The sequence below is a fragment of the Cariama cristata genome, unplaced genomic scaffold (assembly GCF_000690535.1).
Source record: "Cariama cristata isolate BGI_N322 unplaced genomic scaffold, ASM69053v1 scaffold26787, whole genome shotgun sequence".
NCBI lineage: Eukaryota > Metazoa > Chordata > Aves > Cariamiformes > Cariamidae > Cariama > Cariama cristata.
In genome coordinates this window covers 1-12328 of record NW_009627575.1, presented here as the reverse complement: position 1 = coordinate 12328, position 12328 = coordinate 1, and the positions used below count along the sequence as shown (strand labels likewise).

The window sequence follows — 12328 nt, the reverse complement described above, 5'->3', positions numbered from 1 at the left end:
CAATGGGAATAGCTGCTGCTTAGGAATTTTCATACTGCACAATTTTCCATGTAGAAGGTACCTATTTATGATTTTAGGTATATAATATTAGGCTTCTGGTTTTGAGAATGTAATCCAAGTTTTAAATAATAAAACTTGTATTTGAAAAGTCCATTCTGTATTTTAGTAATTTTAGAATAGAAAACTTACAGAAGAAATAGCTAGCACATACCTAATTTTAAATTAATCTACAAGTCTAGTTCATTTTCTTTGAGACTGTTCCTAAAGATGAACTCATGGAAGCTTCTTTTAAGTTCATTTTGAGTTCTGAACATTAAGAAAATAGCAGAATTTGGCTTTGTGGGTTTTTTTATTTGTTCATTTTACAATAATGATGAAACATTACCTAATAATAATGAACTTTCATACAGTTATATTGGCATTCACTAGATAAGACTAAGATACAACTAGGAAAAAATATAGTTTGCTATACTGGTACAAAAAATAAGTTTCAGATTCTTGTTTAAATTTCATCTGTCTTCTGGAGAAAGTGAAATTAAAGCATATTAATGAAAGACTTCCCATCTTGGATATAGAAGAGTAAAATCTGTGTTGATTAAATGGACTTGAGGAAGTTTCAAGATAAAATAAAGAAAATTTATTATTAAAACTTTAGAACACTTACAAAACAGGAAATATGCTATGCATAAGTAATGGTACACATTAAAACAAGGAATAAAAAAAATTACAATTAATCACAAGGTTTAGGAGTTAGGAACAAAATAGTTAATACATCTAAAGCGTAACACTGAATGAGGAGCAATAAATGCATTACCTTATAAATATCAAGTTGTACTAACTTCCCAAACATCAAGACTTCTAAAGAACCATCTTTCTATGAAATCTTCTTACTTCATACATTTTATGTACATTTATTGTCTTTAAAATTATGTCATATGACTTTTTTGCTTAATTCATTAGCGAGTATGTTCAGAAGATAGTATGTGTTTCAAATCTAGTTAGGTGGACATACGCATGTTTGTGAAGCGTTTTTTGATAAAATAAACAGCTACAAAAGCAAGAAACATCAGCGATGCTCTCAAAACTATGAGAACGATACAAGCCTCATTGCATACAATGCTGAATTCCAAGGGGGGTGCCATCTTGAGTAATCTATAAATAAGCATATAAATGTAAGATTTATTGGGAGTACATATATTTGAAGTAACCGAGGAATATAAGTAGCAGTGTAAAATTGTAATACATACAGATAATTTTATCACGTTCTAGATTTCCTGAAAAAAGGAAAAAAAAAAAACAGTTTTCCCAGCCAGCCATGATTTCTCTCCCCTTGAATCTTTCCTAGCTAGCTAAAACAAACTCATCAGGTTTGCAATCAATAGAATTCGAAAACCTCTGGGAATTGCCATTGACAAACCTTACAAATAAAACAAAAGCTAAAATATTTTTTATAAAAACTAAAAATATTACTTCATTATATTAATGTCTTCATAAAGATATTATTGTTTATAACAATGACATGGATGGGAGAGAGGGACATATATATATACACAGCCCCTTTATTTTCAGTTTGAACCCTCTCTCCTTTGATTCTCAAAATAATAAATACTGTTTAATATTCAGAATATACTCATGAGCTAGTAAATACTATCAAACACAATTTTATGGATGAAAATGGGAGACAGATTGTTTCCTAAGTGGGGTCTAATCCTGAGATCAAGTATAACCTGTTACTCCTTCTATCTGTTTTTCAGAGGTGTCTGCTACCTAAAAATTAAGACCTGCAGGACTGCTGAATGCCTTTAAAGCTATACTAACAAATATATTGAGCAAATATAATACCTAACTGTAAAACAGAAACCATAACCCTTACTCCCAGTTTATGAAATGAAACTTAAAAACATATGTCCTAACTTTAACCACAGGAGACTTCTAGCTTGTGACTTCCCAGCAGATGGAAGTTGTCAGGTCTAGAGCTTTCTGAAGAGAGATGACCTACTGTCTCTTGATGTTTCACTCCATCAAACATGATGCATACTTAGCAATTCATGACTCTAATTAATTTTCTTGACAAGAATAGAGTTAAAAGAATTACCCAGTTTAAGGAATGAATCCTATTCATCATGGGGGAAATACTTTATAGCTAGAGAATTAAATCAGTATGCAGTCCCTTTTCCCACAGACATAACCAGGTGAGAAAGACAATGTGCCTCTGTGAATAATTTCTTTTACAACTCTAGCACAAATTACAGACCCAGAACGACTTTCCCACAGTTACTGTGACTGCTTATGGAGTGTATAGGCATCAGCTATACTGATGCTCGAATGTCATTTTGCTGTGGCTGTGCAGAACAGTCACAACAGACTCAGTAACTGCAATTTAAATATTTTAGTCTAAATACAACTGATTAGTAGCTTTGCAGTTTCTGAAGGCCTATGAGACTACTCAAGAGTTGCTGCTAAATGCTACTTTGAAAAGTACGTAGCTGGATGCTGATTTCTTTGGTATGATTACTGAAGTCAGCAGAATATCAGAGTGCAATACAAACAATAATACATTTAACTACAATCATGAATTATACCTGTCTATAATCAAATGGAGTCTTCATAATGATCACTGAGACCCAGATTCAGTAAAATATGAACTATTTGTTTCCTGAATGTAAAAGACCTTAAGAATAGTTTTAAATTACTTGTGAATTGGACCCGAGAGAGCACCATCAAGGAGGAAAACAAAGCTTGCAACATTCTTTATCAAGTAGGCCATTGCATTCTTTCCTTTTACATATTTAGTTTCACATTTGCTTTTACTTACTACACAGGTTTTTTTCACAGGTGTCCCCTTTTGCACAATTATTGTATGATTTTCTTTCTATATAAAGTCTTGGAAAATTACCACTACAAAGGAAAAAGAAAAGTTTCATACATCATTTTAAGTGATTTGTTAAATATCTTACATAATTTGTTGAAGTAAATACTCTGAAAATACAATAAATTGCTGACAATTCATTAAAAACTTCAGAATAATTCTCCTTCTTTTCATTTTCATTGTTTTGTCCCTGTGAAAGAAAAGAATCTTAAAAAGCTATTATTTTTCTTATGGGAAAATACTCAGGCTTTTTATTCAAATTTTACATTGGTATATAAAGTACTAAAACAGAATGTTCTGGATGGAGCTTGGTTTTAACTGAGATAAAACGAGGACTTTAGAGTGGAAGATTTTAAAGCTGACACACTCTCAAATAGCTTAAACCCAACTATTTAGCAAAAAAAGAAGTCTTGTGAGCTTCATTCCACAAAACGCACATGTCCAAGAGTAAATACACAGTCTTAGTGAAGACACTGGGATCCTTACACGCTTAAGTATCTCGTCCAAGCAGAGCTGAAGTATTTAAGTATAAAGATCAGCCTGCAGTACCCACCACTGCACATTCTCAGAAAGTCTCCTTACACATGTAACTGCTGAAAATGATAATGCAGATACCATCATCCTGGCTGGCTATACTATACTACCAGGTAATGGGAAACAGTATCCAGTCTATGATGCACCTATTCAAAAAGATGAAGCAATGCTATGTTTCATAGCCTAATCCTGGGAACAGAGGGGCAGATTTAGTGCCCTCAAAGGACTGTGGGCTATTACAGTTACGCCGGTTTGTCACTCTACTCACCTCCATAGTGGGCACTCCTCAAAGGAGATAATTTGCACCAAGATCTGTGAAAATTTTTTCAGGATTCTAAGTCTGTATTTACACCTTATATCATCTATATTTATAAACAAGAGCTACCCACCAGACATACAGATGTAAGTGCTGGTATAATGCTGTTGTACAAGATGGAGGGAGAAGAACACCCCAAAAGATTACCTGTGACTTACTTGCTACTACTCTTCTTTGAAATGTCTTTTATATACATTGCCCACAGGTACACTGTTGGCTGGAGTTTTATCCCAGCAGCAAATACAGTGGGATATTGCAACCACATGGCCTGACACACCGTCCAGGCAGTAATAAAATCAAATGGGGATCTTCTGATACCAAGAATCAAAAATAGGTTTTGAACTTGTTAGAGAAGAGCGGAAAGAGAATTGTTAATATATATGTATATGTAAGTATCTCAAAAACAAAGTTATACGTTAAGTAACATATCTTTTGGGTGATCGTCCATATATACATTCACAGCACGAGTAATTCCAAACAGTAGCCCACACGGTTATCTTAAAAAGGGTCTCAGAATCCAGAACAAGAAAGACTGAAAGACAAAGCATTGCTTCTGGAAGTTCTGGCAAGAGCACAATGCCTCATAAGGGTGTGAAAGCAGACCCACTTGGTGACTGTGCACACTTCAATTGCAGGAATGCAATACAAAGAAGCTACAGATGTTGCCTGAGCTGCAATTCAGCAAGTCTCCCTCGGTATCAAAGGCTTCCACTGTAAGTGATAATTACACTATTACTTCACACAGTTCATAATCCACTGTGAAATCCTCTTTGAGAAGACCGATAGAACTCTCAGCCACAGATCGAGAGAGATGAAAGGCCTTGCCTTTTTGTCCAGGAAGCCCTATCTTGTCATTACAAATCAGTAAATCTATTTATCTACAGATTGCTTAACACCTAGGTTGTAGAGTGCTGCCTCATTGAGGTGTAAGGAATGGGAAAAAAAAGGCACAAATTAACTTCTGGAGAGAGGAAAAAAAGTCACTCCCACAAGGAACTTCAGGTGGCTTCCAGAAACTATGCTACTTAAATGAAATAAAATATATGGGAGACTATCATATGGGCTTTAATTTCACTTGTCTTGCTGGTTTAGGCCACAGAAACTAAAAGGCTATTTCCATAAAAAGTGACATTATTGTGGTTTATGTTTTACTCTTTAAGAGTAACCATTTAATTAATCATAACTACTGTTTCATTTGCTTCTGACAGCTAGTGAGTATTGAGCTGACATTTTCCACAGTTTTATAGGTGACTGCCTTTTCCCCCATGCGTATCACTTCATATTTACTTACAGTGATTTTCATTTACCATTTTATTGAGTAGCCACTGAGGTCCTCTAACATTGTACCTCCCACAGCTTCTTCAGAGGAAACTGAGTCCTAAAAATGGCCGATACAACCACCTGTCGGGGACTGGATGTCACCTGTCTTTCTAAAAAGGTGGCAGAGACATGGAAGGTCATGTGCATGGAAAGGTACAATAACAAAAAGGTAATGAAATGTTATTTGTATTCCCAGAAGCATAGAAGTATCATGGATTATAATTTTTTCTTGTAACAGAAGAACTGAGAGTGATCGAGTGAAGTTGGGACAAGGAGGTAGTTTCTGCACATCTGTTGAAAGCCGTGGCACATCTCTTGTTCTGAGGATGCCATGATCTGCCAAACAGGAAAACAGGGATATCCTGTCCCTGCCAATATCCAGGACCTCAGTGAATCCTCTTTTGATGTGAAAATGACAGCATTTGGATTGACAGCACTTAAAACTCACAAAATACAGGTATTACCTGTAAGACAGGCAGTCCTGATAGGACTATGAAAGAAGGTATCTTGCTGTTTAAAGGCATCTTACTCTTTTTAACAGTGTTGGGATAACCTCAACCACTACAAATCATAGAATCATAGAATCATTCGGGCTGGAAGGACCTTTAGAGGTCATCTAGTCCACCCCCCCCGCTGCGGTGAGCAGGGAATTCTCCAACTAGATAAGGCTGAATAAAGTAATTTTGGCAAGGCAGTCATGAAGGTCCAGCTGGAAAAGGCTGTTCCAGTATCTGGGGTGTGGTGATGACTGGTGGCAAGGTTAAGATTTACCTATTTTGCCAGACAGTTCAGGAAGGGAAAAGGCGGTTAGAAGATGGTCTGTCTGCTCTAACTCCACTTGTTTCTGTGATCACTTAGAGATCAGTGTTCCTGGTATCAAGCCATGGACAGAAGAATCATGGCATGTTAGACCTCATTTTAGACAGCTATCCAGCTTAGCTATCAGCTCTCCAGGATGTGCAGAACAGTACAGCAAACCAACCTGGTATGTTGTTACAGATTAGAAAAGTCTCAAGTGACAAGGCTTTACAGACCACTGTTGATGTCAATTAGTTATTATTCTGCACTGTCAACTGGAAACATTTTAGTTCAGATTTTAAAAAGAAAACAACAACAAAGTTCCATAGCCCAGCAAGTTTCAAAACAACAAATCAAGTACAAGTCCAGTTTTGTGGTACAGGAAGAGAGATGGGCAGGGCTAAATGAAATTTTTAGTTTAGGCTAATTGAACTCCCTGATAGCGGCCCAGGTTTGCTAGAAGAAAAAGAAAAAACAGTTGCCATGCAAGCTCTCAAGCTATGTATGTTTTAAAAATGACAAACAGATTGCATATGCATGTGCTTGAGTATGGACTGTGCATTATTATAAGACAAAATGTATTATTTTAAAACTATCTGCCTCTGTGTTTTCAAACTCCTGCTTTAGGAACAGCACCAGCTGGGGCCTATATTTTTTCTGAATATCAATTTAAATGTAAAATCACCTGTTGCAGTTAGCTTTTTCTTGCACTGATCATTTACTGTTTTCTAATGCTTAAATAACATTTGATATAATCACAGCTATTAAATAATGGCATTTTATTTTACTCAGTTACACATAAAGGAAAAGCAACTGATCTAACAACTGTGCTATTATTTCTATAATTTCTCAGAAAAAAAAAAACAGTGTAAAAATCTGAAGTGCAACTAAAAACATACAAAAATGCAAGAGGTAATTCCAGCTCTGACAGCAGTTGCCTGCAGCAACTTTCTCATTTCGTCTGTTTCATATGAAAAAGAAATCAATGAAGTGGAACATGAGCTAACTTTGGGATTTGTTTGCTTAAGATTGCCACAGAATGAGATATACCAGTAAAGTTAAACTAAGCAAGTACACGTTCTAATGCTCATGTCTCTCTTGATAACTGAATTAGACAACCATTGTTTTCTCTGATACTGCATTTACAAGACTACCAATAAATAAAGAACCCAATTTACTTTCAGCTAAATATCATTACAATTGCTTTCTTTTTTTTTTTTTTTTTTTTAACGTTTAAACCAGTAACTTACCCTGCTGAATAGTTGCAAACAAAATTTGCTGCATTTTGTATTCCTGCAACTTCCTTACATAGGTTAACAGCACAGCGTATTTTATATGAATAGTCCCAAACAACCTAACCCCAAAAGTTTTAAAACAAATTAAAAACTACACTCAACAGTAACCTAGTCTAATAGCTAGAAAGCTTCTGTTATTTTCAAAGATCCCGCATATTATTTTCACTTTGCAACATCTGATCTTCTTATATATTTAAAAATATTACTGGTAAGCAAGCTTTTTAAGATTAACTTCTAAGTATTCACCCCTCAATATGAAGTGACCTATGCTGCAAGTTTCCAGAATCTTCTACAGAATAATTTCAGTAAGAGTCACTGACTTCATGATCTAGGTAGCTTCTATGGAAATTAGTGACAACTACCCCACAGCTCCTTTAATTAATTTCAAGACTCATAACTCTCGTCTGCAAGAAGGGCTTCTCCTGTGTGCTAGAAATGGTCTGGCTGATTACTACTGTAAGCTCAAGTCTGAGAGCTTTAGCACTGCACATTTTCAGACTAATGAGTGTTATCTGGCATACTTAAGAGAAGATGGTTTACTATCACTTACAGTTTGGGCATCTGCTTTTTCTTGGGAGATTCTTCCTATACCTTCTTCATATTACTAACCAAACCGTTCTAAATTCAGGTAAAAATGTTGAACTATACACCTAGAAGATCTGGATGATCATACATTCCACTTCTGGAAAACCTCAAGATACAGCAGATTACTCTCAGTACCTCCCCAGTATGAACAGTACAGGCCTCAGACTGACAAACGGATTTCAACATCCCCAGAAGTTCCGTCTCTTCAACCATATGTTCAACAGACATAACCTTTCTTCAAAAAGGATCTTAATGTTTAATGTGGTGTTACCTGAATCCTGGATTAAGGACTAAGCATTTCAGGGGCCTTTATGTAACAGTTTCACATATTTTTTGAGATTTCCACCATTTTGAGATTTCTGTGTCGTGGTTCTCTTGGCAGGTCCACACAGCCCATCCATTTATGATTTGTAAATTTTATCCATTTTCAATTTTGTGTCTAAGCCTTCAAGACTATGATGGCTCCTGGATCATGCACGGTCTTTGATTATCAATTCTGATGACATATGTATTTTTATGTGTTCATTGGTGTCTAACCCATGTACTCTGCCTGTTTTTTCCAGTGTTTAATTTCCTTTGTAATTCTGCCTGAAATGCATGAACATTTTGATATGACTTAACTATGTGTAACAAGAAAGCAGCAAGCAATATTAATCACGGGAAAGAAAGCTTAGAAGTGAACATTGGTCCAACAAATGTGTAAAAACCTCCAGAATTCTATGTAGACAAGGTTGAACAGCAATTTAAAATTCTAGGAACTGCCTTGATAGGTAACTTTTTAAAATTTATTGTGCCAGAGAAAAAATGAAAAATAATTTCCTAAGATATTGTCTAGTTCTAGTCTTCTAAAGATTTACTGCCCAATAAACAGCAAAACTTAAATCCTCCAGCCTTGCTTTTGAGTTTGTTACGGGCAGAACCAGGGGCAGGGAACAAGAATTAAGACTTGAGGGGAAATAACTGAGAAAAGACATAAAAAGAGGTGCAGAAAGACTCAAACAGAAAATGCTCTTTAAATGATTCTGGTAACTTTAAGTATTTTCATTTCACAATCCAAAGTCTACTCAAAAAGAACCTCACTGCTACCGCTGTGTCCAGTAACAGTTTCACTGTAAGTATACTGCACAGTATTTTCACCTGTAATTTGCTCAGAGAGCAGTCAAAGCATCTTTGAATACTGAGATAATAAATTAAAGAGTCCTTTTTACTGATAAGATCTACTTGACATTAAAATTATCACATTTTAAATCACTGAAACGTTGTATTTGCTCATAGATTAAACTAATGTTACTGCAAAGCTTATTTTTTAAACATGGGAATGAATAAATCAACTTAAAATATTAAATGTTCAAAGAAAAGCTTTACTTTCTCAGCAGAATTAAGTTTGTCAGAATTACCACTGAGAAATCAGAAATATATCATAAATTGCCTCTTTTGTTGTTGATGCTCTTTTCCCCCCCCTTCCTTTTGTTTCAAGATTTGTAAAGAATACAATTTACTTCGGCTGGATTTTCTCCTTCCGTTAACATTTCCACTAAGGAGTACCCACATTCTGCAATTACTGTGATTATTTTGAACAGCACCTCCAAACTCACAGAATTCAGAACTGTGTGGCTTTGCAGCTAGAGAACTTGAAATTATTATTTTAGAAAGTTTATGTAATACTGATACAATGAAACAAGGAGTGAGGCTTTCAGCGAGGCCAATACTGTGGACAAGAGGAATGGATTATTATACAAGACAAAGAGGTGAAACAGTTCAGGGCTAACCTGCAGGACAGCCATTGCTTGAAATTACAGAAGACAGTAAGCTGTCAGTCACTACAAACCATATGTGCAACTCTGTATTATTTACAGTCCCTACTGATGCATCTGGTAGGCACTATACAGGACATTTTACCAGTTAACTCTTACCTGAATGCAATGACGGCAAACCTTAGCACATTTCTGCACTGCAAAAGTATAGAATCTGACCTCATCATACCACCATTTAATGGCATCAGCAACATAGAATGCTTGATGACTTCCAACCCAAATATTCTCTCCAACATGTGAAATTAGGATGGCACTGCTGTTTCTTACTTAAGGACATGCTATGTTCAAAAATGCATTTATTTGCCCATGCCCTTGCAATCTTTGCCAAAGCTGCATCCCAAGTCTGCAAAATACGAAAGGTGAAATAGTTGTGCAATGTTAAGTCACAACCGGATTTGAAACAATCAGATTAAACCAGTCAGGCAATAAAGTACAGATAAATATCATATGCTGGAGTTCATAAAGAAATACTTTCCCTTATTTAGGCAAGTACCAGTGTTTTATTTTCACTGACTTTTCCTGTTGCAGCACAGAAATATGAACTGATCTCATTAGACGAGTTTCTCCCCCCTTCAGTGTTGAAAATTAACTTTGTAAGAACACTTGCTAGCAACTGAAAAGATGTTTGAAATGCACTTTTATCTTCAGATAAGAAATTACTGTGACATTAATTAAACATGAAACACTTTTTGTGGTTGTTGTTGAACAGGTCATTAAGAATTTCTATTTGGTACACAGAAATTAATTCAAAGTAAAAATGCACAGCTACTGTAGATTCAGATGTATAAATATTTTAGGTATTTTTAAGAGAGCCTCTGGAAACAAATACTTACTTCTCCTACAGTAAAGCTTTAAATACACATTGGAGCGTTTTAGAAAGACAGCTTCATGAGGTAAACATGCCAATGTTTGGCCAGTAACTCATTCTGCTACCTCTTACTTCTTTGCAGTCTGCTGCCATTAACAAAACTTCTGATTCCAGAACATGAGCTATCTTTGGTATTTGTCCTCCAGTCATGATTGTTTTTCAGCAAGTTTCTTCTACCATTAAAGTACCTAGCTTCATGTCTTTTGTAAAAGATCCTGTGCTTTATCGCCGAGGTTTATTGCTGTTTGTACATTTCAGTTCACTCTCAGTCTCTATGTGGATTTTACAATAACTCCACTCACTGCGAATACTGTTTTCTCCCTAAAACCTTTCATTTTTTTTCTAACTGTATTTCTACATGCATATCTTCATTCATAATTTTTCCTGGTTTTCCTGTTCCTGAGTACTAAAACTGGGTGCAGTGTCTTTCACAAACTTCCTCACTTCCAAGGTTATACTCCCTTTTCTGCCATTCTGGCTTCAAACCCACCCAAGCAAATGGCAGTCTTTGCCATCCGTATCTGGGTATGTGTATGTTCCCAAGCCTTCCTCAGGCTACTCATCCTTTAGCTGCTCATTGCTCACAACATTTTCCTCTCGTGGTAGGAAGTGAACCAAACATCAAACATCCACTTTTCCTGCATCTTCTTCATTTAACCCTTTCCAGCAAAAATCTTCGAGTGCAATTTGTTTTGGTTACGACAAGCAAAGATTCTTCCTTGCCCCCAGAAAGCCCCTTCAGCCTCAGTATTGCAGTTCATGTCCTTACTTTTGATGGACAGCCTAACTCTTCTGGATCAGTCCTGCTGCTGGACCATTGCTTCCTCCTTAGGGAGAAATTCGTTGGGGTGAAATGTAAACATCTCCAGCTGGCCTGTGTCGCTGCATCCTCACCCTGCATGCCTCTTATTTCTATACTTACCTGTCTGCAACTGACTCAACTCATGTCAGTATTTCCTAGCAAATAAACATGATGATATCTGAACACAAACCAGTGATGCCATCCTAGTTGCCTCACCCAGGGACTACCAAGAGACCCCTGACCCACTGTCCCATCTGCCCCAGCGGGACTCTGGAGCCACCTATGCGCTCCTAGGCCTGCCCCCTCCGTGTACCACACGTTGCTAGCAGCTGGCCGGGCTTTGGTGGGGAGGTCGTTGTGGACGCGCACATAGTCCTCCATGAAGGTCTTATCCATGATGCTCGGTAAGGCAGGCGACTGTGATACCAAAGGGTTAAAGAATTCAGCTAAATTAACAGAAAAGCAGGCACATTGTTTAGCCTGGCATCTCAAGGTTGGGAAGCATCAAGAAAAAGAACAAACGATAGAAGAAGGGACACTGTTCTCTAAGTCAGTAGGCAAGAATGTGGAGAGAGGCCTCCGAGAGAGGCAGTCCTAGACATGAAGGGAGCCAAGCTGATAACACGTCACAACCCACAGACATCAACAACAAAGTAGCTGAAAGCAGGACAGAGGTAATTGTGGTAGTGGGAGATTGCGACCTCCAACTCAAACGGCCCCCCTGAAAGAGGGCAAAACCCCGCTTGGGGAGCATGCGTAGTTAATAGAGAGGCTTCGTTAGTGCTTACTGAGGATGCGTACTAATTTACATTAGAAGCGAGAAACTTATAACCAATCTTAAGTGTGAATAACAATGAATATGTAGTGAATTATGAATATGTAAATGTTTCATGGTATATAATATGTATCTTTATTTTACTCGGTGTGCAAGTTTGGAGGAACGATCCCCCTCGCACCCGGCGCCGTAGTAAACATGCCTGCTTTAGAACTCTCCGTGAGCTGTAGAGTTTGTTTCCGCATGTCAACTGCCCATCTGCAGCCCTCAGCACCGGCCACAAGGCCGGCACCGCCGCCCACGCCCTCATGGTCCCCCCCGCCAGGGACTCGCGTGAGTGACCCCCGCTCCC

The 12328-nt window shown here is 37.2% G+C and overlaps 1 protein-coding gene across 1 annotated transcript; it reads right to left on the bottom strand.

Moving 5' to 3' along the window:
- Positions 1 to 7087: 7087 nt before the first annotated feature.
- On the bottom strand, positions 7088 to 12286 carry LOC104164994 (glioma pathogenesis-related protein 1-like; the record flags this gene model as incomplete). Its single annotated transcript, XM_009704496.1, has 5 exons — positions 12158 to 12286; positions 11418 to 11618; positions 9799 to 9874; positions 9631 to 9668; positions 7088 to 7191 (listed from the first exon to the last, which is right to left on the bottom strand). Coding segments are annotated over exons 1-5 (548 nt in total), but the record flags the coding sequence as incomplete, so codon positions are not given.
- Between the last annotated feature and the right edge of the window lie 42 nt (positions 12287 to 12328).